The 12,738-nt window shown below is 35.2% G+C and overlaps 1 protein-coding gene across 2 annotated transcripts in view; it reads right to left on the bottom strand.

The window, feature by feature from the left end:
• Window positions 1-888: 888 nt before the first annotated feature.
• The window catches only part of LOC136339273 (uncharacterized), a 70,437-nt gene continuing 58,587 nt past the window's right edge, over window positions 889-12,738 (bottom strand). For both annotated transcript variants that reach the window (XM_066282389.1, XM_066282388.1), the window contains exons 5-6: window positions 7,561-7,759; window positions 889-1,142 (exon numbers count right to left, since the gene is read on the bottom strand). In XM_066282389.1, the coding sequence (XP_066138486.1) occupies window positions 1,048-1,142; window positions 7,561-7,759 (294 nt within the window). In that variant the 3' untranslated portion in view covers window positions 889-1,047. The remainder of the gene's footprint in view (window positions 1,143-7,560; window positions 7,760-12,738) is intronic.

Below are 12,738 nucleotides of genomic sequence, written 5' to 3'. Positions count from 1 at the left end.
AAAAAAAAACGTAGCACAAAACAAAAATCGACGTGTCTCAGCGTTTTTCCAAAAAAAGCAAATACTTGATTTTTAATTGAATTTATTCCATACTTTATGAACACAGTGTATATAAATATCAGTTTTTTTTTAATTTGCAACATTCCGCATCTTTTGAGATTCTTCATTCCAGTTTGCATAGCTGACAGCCTGCATATTATGAGTAATATTGAAAAAATTCGTTGCATTCTTAATCCAGTTAACCCCGGGATTTACATTTTTATAATGGAGGTATTATCGGGACTAATATAACATGCGAGGTTTCGTCGTTGTATTCTCCATGTTATAAAATGGGGGCCAGTTTGCATCATGAGAAAAATTTACGGGAAAGTTACCAAACATTTTTCAGATGGAGCTTATATCTGCGAAGAGATATTGCGTGCCCAACATTCTTAAGAGCAATGGACTGATATCTCTTGATATAAAACTCACTTACCTCCATGATAGGTTGTAATTCATCTTCCAGGACAATAAACGACTACAATGTAATACCATTTTATTATCTCCTCGAAACAACTTACTGGAAAAACCGTAAAACTAACTCGAAACCACTTAATGAATGCTTCATTTTCAGCGATCATTTTTATAGCCGAAAGCGTCATTTGAGGATTCGTCATTAGTCTTCTTCTGCGTAAAATTTGATGCCATCTTGGAGTTTATTATGACTCTTAAATTTTCAAATCTTTTATGAAATTTAAATTACGTAGACAGTCGGTGACAGTAACGTCTCATAAAAATATTTTTTTCACAACGACTGTAGCTCAATTGCAGCCCTTTCATGTGATTACAGTAAATGCGTTCTGCATATTTTCGATGGACATGAAGTGGACAAAAATAAAACTGCGGACGTTACAATAAACCATGTCTATAATTACATCAACCTTACTATACACAAAACAATCAATATTGTACAAATTTTGTAACACCATTGTTTTATAAATGAAATAACTGCAGCAGAGTATCATAACAACGGAAATATTTTACTAGAAAACAAAATGACAACGAGTTCTATGAATTATGATTATAGATTATGAATGCAATGCTTATTAATAGAAAACCACTGGAGTGTTGATTTGCATCGGCTGGTGATGAGGTTTGGGTTACTGCAAAAAAATATCGCATAAATAATTCAATAACATCGTGCAGAAAATTAGGGAAATACTGATTATTATGGGCCTTGTGTCATTATGCGAGACTGCCTACGTCTTTTTTGATCGCCAAAGGCTTCGTACGATTTGGTTTTGCTGGCATAAAATGACTCATTATTACACTAGTACAATAAAACAGGTGAGTTTTTATTCCCATTAAAATAACAAGTAACATAGAGCGTTGCGATTAATAATGGAACATATCTTAAATTCATAAAATAAACGGGATTTTAGTAAAGCCGCTTGGACGCGATAATTAAATTTTGGTTCCTTTCCATTTTAGAGCTATCAGGAATTACGCAGGGTGACGCTAGAAGCCTGTCAAACCTACAGTTTTTTTAATCATATCATCCAGTTCCCTTTCCTCACTTAAACCTGTATACAATTCTAAATATATTTTAACCAGCGTTGCAAAATACAAAAATCAAGTCTTGCAGGACGAGCAATCTTCCACGACGTCGTATGGCAACACAATAAGGTGGACTCTAAAATTGATCCCTAAAGCACGCGACACTCAATTGGGCAGGGGAGACCCTTCAGTTTTCTTCAATAATGTTTCAGTTTAGCCGTTCATAGTTTTGAGCCATTTGTTACGTACCACCTACTTGAGACTTTTTTAGTGTTCACCCTGTATCTTCCCCCGCACTCCTCTTTCAAGGTAAGGTATTATTGACAGATCTTAACCACCCTGTTTGTGCACATATTATCGTTTTAACAGTACCGCATAAATAGAGCAATAATTCAAGGACTTGCCTTCAAGTTCCACCATACATTATTGTACCAAAAACATCCACCATTCCAGATTATTCATGTCCCAAGATTACGAAACTCTGGCTGATGAATAACACAAAATATTGCCTCTTCTCGGCGAACATGTGAATTTAGTTAAGTGTCCATTAAGCATTGCGGAGTTGTATTATTAACCTGCCTTTAGAAACTGAGAGGAGGTAAATTTATTCAAATCATCTACTCAGTCTAGCAAATTTATTTAGCGGGCGATACCGAACATGATTTTATTATTAACTGTTCCTCCGTGCTAACATAGTACAAGCCCTATTCCATGAGAATGATTTATGGGACATTGCCACTGTGAGGGAAGAGCCACTACGAACCGAATTATCATTCTGAAGAAAATTCATCGCTAATTTGATAAATTTAGCAATATAAGTAAACTGAATTTAGCCACTGTGACTTGTCCAACTCCGTCGGTAAACTTAGTTCGGATAGGTCAATTTTGATTAAGTTCGGACGAGTTAGCATTATCCGCAAAGGCTTCGATTTGCTGTTGCAAAGTTCGCTTATGCAGACACGCTGTAATTAAATCCAGAACATGTCCAGAGCACACAAACACCTTTACAATGCCAATGTAGTTTCCCGCACTTCATTAAACTTCAGGGCATTGTATTAAGCTGTATCCAATTCACTCTAAGGCAAACGGTCTGTATCGATCTAAAGGAGATGGATATTCTATTAGCTAAGCGAGATTCCCAGTGCCGAATAAAGGCGAGAATACCTGAAAAAACAAAGGTGAGGTGATAAGGATAATTGAAAAAGGAATTTAACTTGAAGTGGACTGGATTCGTTTATCAGAAAAAGTCCCCTTACCGAAAACATATTTGACACTTTGGCAACTTCCTTAAATTTTAATTAAAGCCACTCCAACGTGAAAATATTGGAAGATATTATATTCGCTTACTCAAGAGGAAAATTAGTGACACCGCCAAGTGGGGTGGCAACACCTGCCTTTTTTCCCGGAATCGTGGAACTGCGAAGAGTTATGCCATGTTCGGAAGTGTAAAAGATAAAAAAGGGTAAAATCGGCTTTTGCGACTGTGACCGACCTTGCAATGCACCCGAGGTTGATTCTAATGGAACGTCGCCTTTTGCATTGTTTGCTTTACGACCTTTGAGAGAGGATGATGGCATTTTTCCTCCTTTGTGAGTAGATTTAATAATTTTTCTGTGCTCCTTTTAAATTATCATCTCCGTGCACTTTAAGAAAAGTCGTTGGGTATAATGAGTCTAAAACTACATCCTTGCAGTTCCTTCTGTTCTGTTCAGTGGCCAGTGAATTGATATAGCCTCGTCATTTACGAAACGTTAGGAGAACAACATCCTTGTATTTGACGACATCGTTCGGACTTTCTTCGTTTAATAACTTCACTCGACTAACACACTAACAAAAGAAACTACCTGTCATCCATCCAACAGGAACAATAATGATAGCTGCTCTTTTAGTCAAGCGAACTTTTCTTCTAAAAGTTTTTCAGATCGTTTAGCAACATTCAAACCTCTGCCTGCATTTTTATGGCCGAAGTAACCATTGTTGCTTCGTTATTGGTCTCGTTTGTTAATGGAGCTAAAAAATTTAGTATCTGTTTTCATCTTGTAATTAGTTACAAAGTAAAAATAGTTTTGTCATGCGCCTCATTAGGAAAAATGTCCTGAAAACTGAAGGAGTTTTTGGCGATGTCTCGGGGGTTGCTAATATAAGTTCCATGGAACCTGCTTCTTCTATCACGGTAACTCGTAAGATCAACGCCGGATCGGTTGTACGGGAAAGCACACGTACATTTGCAAATTCGGGTTTTCTACCGCTCAAGTTATACACAAAAGTATTAAAGTGCGAAAAATAACATCCTAACTTGACAAAAAGTTGAATTCAAAAATGTGAAAATCCAAGATGGCGTCCATGAGAAAAGACAAAGTTGATGATAATCGAAACGTCGGATATCAAAGAAGATATTGCCACGTGGTAGAAGAAACAAAGTTGCAACGATGCACTGTTAATCATTTTTAATTATCCGGGCAAATAATCCGAAGAAAAAGTAACACTCCTTTTTTCCAAACTTTTACCTTTTCTCAAATACTTAAAAAAGTCGTTGAATTTTTTCAGAGATTCAAATAACACATTCTCGAACCTCAAATAGCACAATTTTACCCTAATTTAATCTACTTCGTATATTTTATGGGGACCGAGATCCCATGGTTGAGGTTCAGGAACAGACATAGCAACTTTAAAATAATAGATATAGGCATGTTCTCATCTATCGTAACAAATTAATTGTGAATGCGTAGGAACTGAACTAGTAGTTCCCGTTAATTTTCCCCCTTTGGAGATATTGCCAGATACAAAACTTCTCTTTTGTTTTTGGCAAATAGGGTTCAGATTTAAAGGGTTAATGTCAATTACTCACAATGCCCAAAAATGATCGTTCGAGGGAGGTGATGGAATACTACATAGAAGAAGTTTATAGCATTATTCTGTATGTCATGGATTACATTACCATTAATTAGAAGCAAACTACATTATTTCAACTAGATAGAGACACAAGTGGATTGTGCTATGGACCGGTGCATGCGGTGACCTGTGATAATACAAATTATGGGAATTCGTAACATCAAAAATCGTTCAGAACTCGCACCTGCCCTTTAATGCGAGTACATCAATCAATAATATTATAGTGGCAGCAGATATTCTCATATCACATTTCACATGAAATAGTTTCCTACTATTGCATTATCAACAGAGGTCAATTGACCTGTTTCAACCAAAGAGTCACTTTGATAATTCACGTTGTTATTACAACTCTTTGCTATACGTAAAATTAACTCTCAGTATTTTGAATGGTAGAAGAGTTATTCCTAGTAATATGGCAAATTTAATATTCAACATATCGTGTAACAACTGCTTACCGGGGAAAATTTAATTGCAGCGGCAACGTTGCATTTGAAATTCCGGCCAAATTCAGCCATCAGCCCGGTTATATGCAGTTTTTTTGTGAACTGGTATTCGAGCTCAAGTGATCATTTTTTAATATTATATTACCCATGTTTTTTCAGTTTTTTATGAGTTTCTGGTTAATTAACTACCATAACGTTTTACAAGCAAATCGTAAACTAATACTCCCTTTGACATAAGATGGCTTAAACCACGATTACATTACAGATATCGGTGAAGGATCACATAACGAAAAAAAAATCAGTTTTATGATTAATTGTATGATATGTTCCTTTGCGAACACAGTGTATATTGAAAATAGTATTTTCTGACAATCAATTAAACAACTCTTTAAAAGTACAAAAGCATTATTTCTGTTGTACGAACGACGGCTGAAAATGCTTTGTGTACCGCCAATACTTTTTTGATATTTACAGTTTACACATTGCATATTTATCAAATGTGACAGTAAAATAACCGATGTCAAGACAACACGCACAACAATACTTGTCAAATCCAGTTGCGAGTTTTGTCAACAGTGGAAATTGTAATCTCTGTTGTCAGTTTATGACATCATTCCGTTAACAAAGTATTTTTTATTTATTTATTTTGATTCAGTTCATTGGAAAAGCAGTTCTTTTTCCACATACCGAAGACCTTCTATTTACCGCTGACAAAGGTAAAATACTAATACGAGATGGAATAGAGAAGATATTATTTTGACAAGGAAAGTAATTTTAGTTTCGTTTTTTTTTTCAAGTTTTACTATAAAGACCTAACCAGTCTAGTGCTCGAAGAGTCAATTATAGTGATAATAGAGGTATACGAGAATTTTGGTACAGGGTGTGCTAGTTGAAGTAGTAATGGTAGTAATGGAACGAAGGAAGATCGGACCCCTGCGAATCGCTCCTCAGAGACCCTTTTCACTCAAACTTTTCTTTGGCTTCCTTTGGCAAACTAGGAAACTCGAAATATTATTTATTCACGAACATTCAATCATTATATGTATAGCTCAGAGCAGTTTACTGTTCCGTCTAGCAATTTGATGAATAACACCCATACAACTGGCAAATGTTTGCAAAAGTTGAAGTATAATAAGTGATTCTTAATTTCTATTTAAAGCCTTTTACATGAAATTGTTATAAAAATATTTTTTTCTAACATTGTTTGATTTCTCAAAGTATAAAGTTACGGACACTAGGAGGGTGTTTAATTTTAACATGAGGTAAAATGGATAGAATTACCAAACAGGTGCCATTATTCGTGAATATGGAAGAGATTTAAGTGACGCCTTTTCTTTTTTCGCAGACATTGCAATGGCGTATTTTTCAATTACATGAAGATTTGAAAAATGTCGGAATTCCTCATCCGAAGAAATCCCCAGACTCAGTTTTTGAAAAAATCTGTTTTTCTTCCAGAACTACATTAAAAAGATTTTGAAAAAATTCCCAGCTCAGTTTTCTTGCTTAACGACGTAAGAAGTAAAAAAAAAAAGGAGATCCCATGCATACCGATATTGGTGAAAGCCGTGTCTTGTTAACTTAGCAAATAACGAACGACAAATAGAACAAAACAAATAATCTTATAAGATCAAACTCGCAGAGATTCTTCGATAAATAAACTTTCAATATTGGCGTATTGGGCACATGTTTCCTACGAAGAAGTATTAAGCAGATCTGTTCAGTGCCTTTCAGTAAACTTTGTTTATATAACTGAAACTTTACGTATTGTGCTTCTTCGGTACGGCTGGCAAAAGTTTTAATAAGCATTTTATTTGTACAACACAGTGGAATATCAAAACATTACGAATTTTCATTCCTTCTCATAGAAGATTCAGGCTGAGTTTAGTTGTTTTTCCAAATTAGTTTTGGGACAGGCGAAGAATGTACAACCGAGTTTTGTATGAAGAGGCAAATTTTGCATGCTTATTTTGGAACTTTGCTGGTTTTGTGCGACCTTCAACGGGGAAAAGGGGTCACATTTGTCAGGAAGAGAAACTAATTCAGTGCATTCGGACAAAGGTGTTTGTCGCTTTACTTCTCATTGCAACAACTACGAGAAGTGCAGAACTACCCCTTCAATATTGAACTTTGGGACATTCTTTTCAGAATAAACTGTGTGCTGTCTTGCATTCCGGAACGAATTCTCCGAACCTTGCACTGATGCCGAATATATTAGGGTCATGGATTTTCCGAAGCAATTTTTAGATAGAGGCAACTTCCTTTCGAACAAGACCACCTGTAAAATAAACTTTCCTAGCACAGGATATTAACTGTTACCGATTTTCGATTCTCCTTCGGTTCTGAAAAGCAATTTTGTATGTGGAAAAAGGTGATGCTTTTCCATTATATTTTTGAAGTGAAAAGTCGCACCATTTCTTAAAATATTGAACAATTTTTCATATTCACTTTGTCCTTAATTGTCGCAAACCTCGCAATGACGAGCAGAAAAAGTCCCCATCTTCCAAAAATATAACAAAATCAATAACTTAATCCGCAATAAGTTGAAAAGTTCTAAGGTAACAAAAATTTTACGAGGAAGATTTTATTAAAACTTATATTAAACTTTGGGTAATATATCTGAGGGTTCGTGTTCTTTTTGGTCTGATAAACTTCCAAAAAAAAAAAAAATGTGCAATAAAAACGAACTTACCTCGAGCCGGAATGGGATCCTTAACGTTGCTTAAAATGATGTCCGTATCTTGCTGATATAAATCTGCGATTTGAGCTACGCACTTTAGAGTTAACCGGCCGTTGAGGTAATGAGATGAAGATAACCGTAACTCCAAAAAGGATTCAGTGCTGAAGAGGTCTTTGTGGGGGTACTTTCGAGTTTCGCATTTTTCGCACACCTGCAATTAATAAATTTATGATCAGTTCGGTAGGAATCTTCGATTTTTGATTAAAAGCGGATAGCGTGGAAAATATGTTGCAATACTCAGTTTTCAGCCCTTAACAACTCGATGGTCGTTAAGCAGCGAATCTCCTGCAAACACATACGGGAGCCTCCGCAACCCCCGACACGTATAAATATTAACTTTCCCGCAAAAGAGAAACGGCCCTACTCATATTGGAGCGTTCAGTGTTTTTCTTATGAGTACATACATCTCGCACTAAAATGCCTAGGTCCTGCCACTGTTTGCCACCACGCTGGAGGATAGGCTTATTTTATATTATACAGGGTGTCCTCGAATTACGTGGCCAAAATAATACCGCAGATTGTTTGAGTGAAAATAAGTCGATTTAACTAAACTTCCCTCAGTCCAAAAGTTGATAATTATGGAGCTACAGGGTGTTAAAGTTGAAAAAAAAATCACATTTTCTTTAATATCTTTCGATTTCTTTGAGTTAATTTCACGAAATTTCATATTTGAGGGTGTTTTAGGATACGAAATTCAAATTTATTAACGATTTAGTTGTTTCTTCTAGGGGGCGCCACAAGCGACCATTAGGACACATTTAAATCTCTGTAACTTTTTCGTGCCACGGTGTATATTATTTTGGTATTTAAAAATCTTTTTCCCTACCTTTTATACTTAGAAAAGGTATACTTTATTGACGTCGCTAGAAGCAACGGTTTTGGAGAAAAACGCATAATTCTAATGCGCTGCATATTTGCGTTAGCGCTTTTAAGTAAATAACTCAATTGGCTATGTTTTTAATTGACATTTTAACACTTGAATTTGTTTCTCAAATGTCAGTTTTTTTATTTAGCCCTACGTTTTTCTTGTCAGTTTCGCTTCTTGTTCCTGTAATTTACATAAGTTAATTTAATTAATTAGTAAGTGTTATTCTCGCTTGTTGTTGTTTCTTTGTTAATTATTATTTTTGTTTTCTATTTAATAATATCTGATTTTGAAAACTTATTGTTATACCTTTACTAATAATTATTTTTGAAAAACTTAATTTTTTTTAACGGAAAATAATTTTAAGGTAATTTGCATGCAGCATCAGGCTTAGATGCATTTTTCTCCAAAACCGTTGCTTCTAGCGACGTCAATAAAGTATACCTTTTCTAAGTATAAAAGGTAGGGAAAAAGGTTTTTAAATACCAAAATAATATACACCGTGGCACGAAAAAGTTACAGAGATTTAAATGTGTCCTAATGGTCGCTTGTGGCGCCCCCTAGAAGAAACAACTAAATCGTTAATAAATTTTAATTTCGTATCCTAAAACACCCTCAAATATGAAATTTCGTGAAATTAACTCAAAGAAATCGAAAGATATTAAAGAAAATGTGATTTTTTTTTCAACTTTAACACCCTGTAGCTCCATAATTATCAACTTTTGGACTGAGGGAAGTTTAGTTAAATCGACTTATTTTCACTCAAACAATCTGCGGTATTATTTTGGCCACGTAATTCGAGGACACCCTGTATAAAACACGAAAACATATTATTTGGAAAGCTATTTACCATCCGCCTGAGTGCAGTCGTTCCTAGGCTTCTCTTGCCTTAAGAGGGCGCATTGTATGAAAAAGCTCGTAGAATTAGTATACCAGCCAAGCTGCCCTCACTAACCTATAACCTCAGCAAAGTCAAAAAATTAATAACCTATATTTTACGACGCTTGTATAGGAAAGTTTGAACTCGATACTTTATCTATGATTTATCGCATGTTTCTCGAGACTGTTTTCCTTCGTATCGTCAATCGGTATAGCAGTGCAGTCGATATAACGAAAATTTATAGGAGTGTGTCTGATGTCTATAACCTATAAAATTTACGGGAGCAGCCTTAGCAGGGCAGGCATAAGTGGCAATAACGTTTTAAGTTTGAGGATACATTTTTCAGGTATTGATCCCTGAAGTTGGCACATGAGATAGATTTTACAGATTCAGGTTTGTGGGTAGTTGCCGACATAGGATTTTCGTTTTATGAGTTTCTCGATTTTGGCGACGCATTTCAAATATTTTTAATTAAATTAAATTAGATAATTCGAGATTAAAAGAAAATTCGATGATGCTTCATTAGAGAGAGCGGATACTTCGATTTCCAAAGTCTTTGAACTTGTCAGACTCTCAGCATTTCGAATAATTGCATTCTTCGCTAATATCTAGGGAGAAGGAACAAATGCGAAATTTTATTTTCGAAAAAAACAAAAAAAATCAAAAACATTCTTTATGCTTTGAAAATCCTCGCACGTGCTCGTGTTATTTGCCATAAAAGTATTGATCCAAGTTGAGAGCTGCCCCAACTATTTAACACTAAGTCTCCAGCAGTACAACTGATTTGATTCTATACTTTATACACTTTTCTATAAAAATGTTTGCTTTCTAAAAATATCCTTCCGAGAGATTTCTAGATTGAAACAGTTTCCACAACAAACTAAATTGTTTGAGTGCAGGTTTTGACTGCTCGTTTGTTCTTGCCCACAAATGACCAATTTTTCCATTGCAACACTTCGATAACATTTTTCGGTTTGGAAACCAATTTGTTGTTTGGGAAGTTGTAAGTTGGGAGTGACATTAGATAATACATCTGTGCATGTATGTATCAGAAAGACATCGCCAAACGATGAATGAGTTTTTTCCGACCATCAAGTGTAAGAACCACTTTTGCGGTACCAAAGAAAGTATAATTGCTATTAATGTGTTAAAAATACAAAATGACATACAGTGATGTGATGTATCGTCATGGTGATATCTCAGAGGGCGATAGTACCCTGCAAAATAACAAAAAGATATTAACAGACTCATGTTCAAAAACGCACCAATTTCGATATACAGGGTGGCAAACATTCACATGTTTTCTCACATTCGAAGCAAAATCTCCTAGGTGAATAAAATGAAAATATACACGGAAATTATGAGTTTTTCATCATGGATCTCTTAGTGTTTTTTTTTTATTATTACCGTGCAGAGTACTATTGGGCCCTGAAATATCTCCATGATGATATTATGCGCTAAATAAAAGGAGGAGTTTTCATAAATTTGGGAAACTGTAGATAATAACGATATATTCCACGTTCATTGAGCTGAGTTTTTGAACATACCAATCTTCCACCAGTAATATCATTTTTCATCGGTCTCCTTGTTCTCCATATGGGAAAACACAATTTGGTTTTTATGGAGCTCGTGGCCAATACCTATGCTAGTGTTCTATTACCATTAATATTGGCGTATATTCATCAGATAATTCTCCCAAAAGTTGAAAGCAAATTTACTCATTATCAATTTCAAATGTTCTCCCTTTACCCTTTTAGTAGGTCAGTATAATTTGGTTTGCGTATTTCGCCATTGAGTTGCAATTTTCAAGACGGATAGGCATGAAACCTAAAAATGGTTAATACGCATACAAAAACCCGGAATCATCAAAGAGCTTTATAAACGTGGTCAAAACTTCCTGTGCTGTTTTTGCCACTTTTACATGGGTGAATTAACTGGGATCAGGAGTCAGGACTAATTAGCTTTAACTCGGGATGCTTTCTTTGTATCCGCCTTTGTGCCATTCATACACTCACTAAACCTGTCTAAAACGAAATAATTTTAAACTGCGAAATCATTATAGTTTTCTCCACCGAATAGCTTTAGCACAGCAATCATATCATCATAATTGTGGCCGTTCTTCTAGAAGTTGATTATATATATACATAGGATCCGTTTGTCAGATCGTTGCACTATTTTGAATATATAAATTAATAAGTATAATTGTTGTAGTCTGACCAAATCGAGCTGCAAATAGGAGGATGTAAATTGTAAAGTAGCTATAATTTAGGCTAGGTTAGGGGAATAAAGAGTGAGGTACCCTGATGGTACATCCATCTGTATGGTCACTGAGTTCATGTGGTTCGCAGTATTACTGGAATTTTCCTAGTAATTATTCTTGGTTGAGAGCTGCATGAAGTAAAAGAAAGTGGAGCCTCTTTTTGTTAGAGCCAGGAAAGAGGGTCGAAGGACAGTCGACAACGGTTCTGACAAAAGATGGTTTATGATGTCCAGATGTGGCTTGCCACATGGTGGATCGGAAATAGATCTCTGGTCAGGGTACGCCGTTGGTTTATTGCCCCAGAAAGTGGCATTTAAGGTATTGGAGAAACTGGGATCACCCTTTTTTTGATCCGACGTGTCGGGAGTGATGTCAAGGAACGCGAGTATCCTCTTAGTTAAGTTATTAAGTAAACCCCTAATTGTAACAACTCAGAAATAAAACCCTAGACAAATAGAGAAGAAAAAGCCTACATATATAAGTTGATATATATTGTACATACGATAAAGGGGGTTCATAAAGTATTAAATTGCAGTTAAACATCATTGAATTGTTGAAAATAGACACATAATTACACATATAAAATTTTACAAACACCGATTAAACCGTTCTGTGGGAAAAACCCAAAAGAAAAACAAAATTCTCATGAACACGCGAAACGTTCTTGAAGAAGTGCGACGTTACAAAGCGGTATGCTTTACTGTAGCCAGATAATAATTGGGCTAGTTTTACCAATTTACATAATCTTCCCATTACCTAGAAAACAACTTGTTGAAAAATTACTAGTGCAAGGAAAATTGATTTTTTTTAGTAAAGAAGAAATAGTTTATTGATTCAAAAAATTTAAAGATATTCACACGTCCGAAATAGATATAGGAAACAAGTCACTACAATCAATATTACAAGTATACTTTAAGTCTAGTCTAGACAGAATCACGATGATTCGAAACGATGATTCAAATCAAATGTTACATATTAAAAATTGACAAGTAAAAATTGAGAATCGCATTCGCACTATAAAATGCATTTATACGCTAGAACTGCCTGAAATTTGAATTGCTCATCGCTAATGCGGAATCGACGAATAAAATAGATATTATTATTATTTATAAATAAACTGACAGT

Source organism: Euwallacea fornicatus, chromosome 5 (assembly GCF_040115645.1).
Source record: "Euwallacea fornicatus isolate EFF26 chromosome 5, ASM4011564v1, whole genome shotgun sequence".
NCBI classification, from domain to species: domain Eukaryota; kingdom Metazoa; phylum Arthropoda; class Insecta; order Coleoptera; family Curculionidae; genus Euwallacea; species Euwallacea fornicatus.
This window is presented reverse-complemented; position numbering and strand designations above follow the sequence as displayed.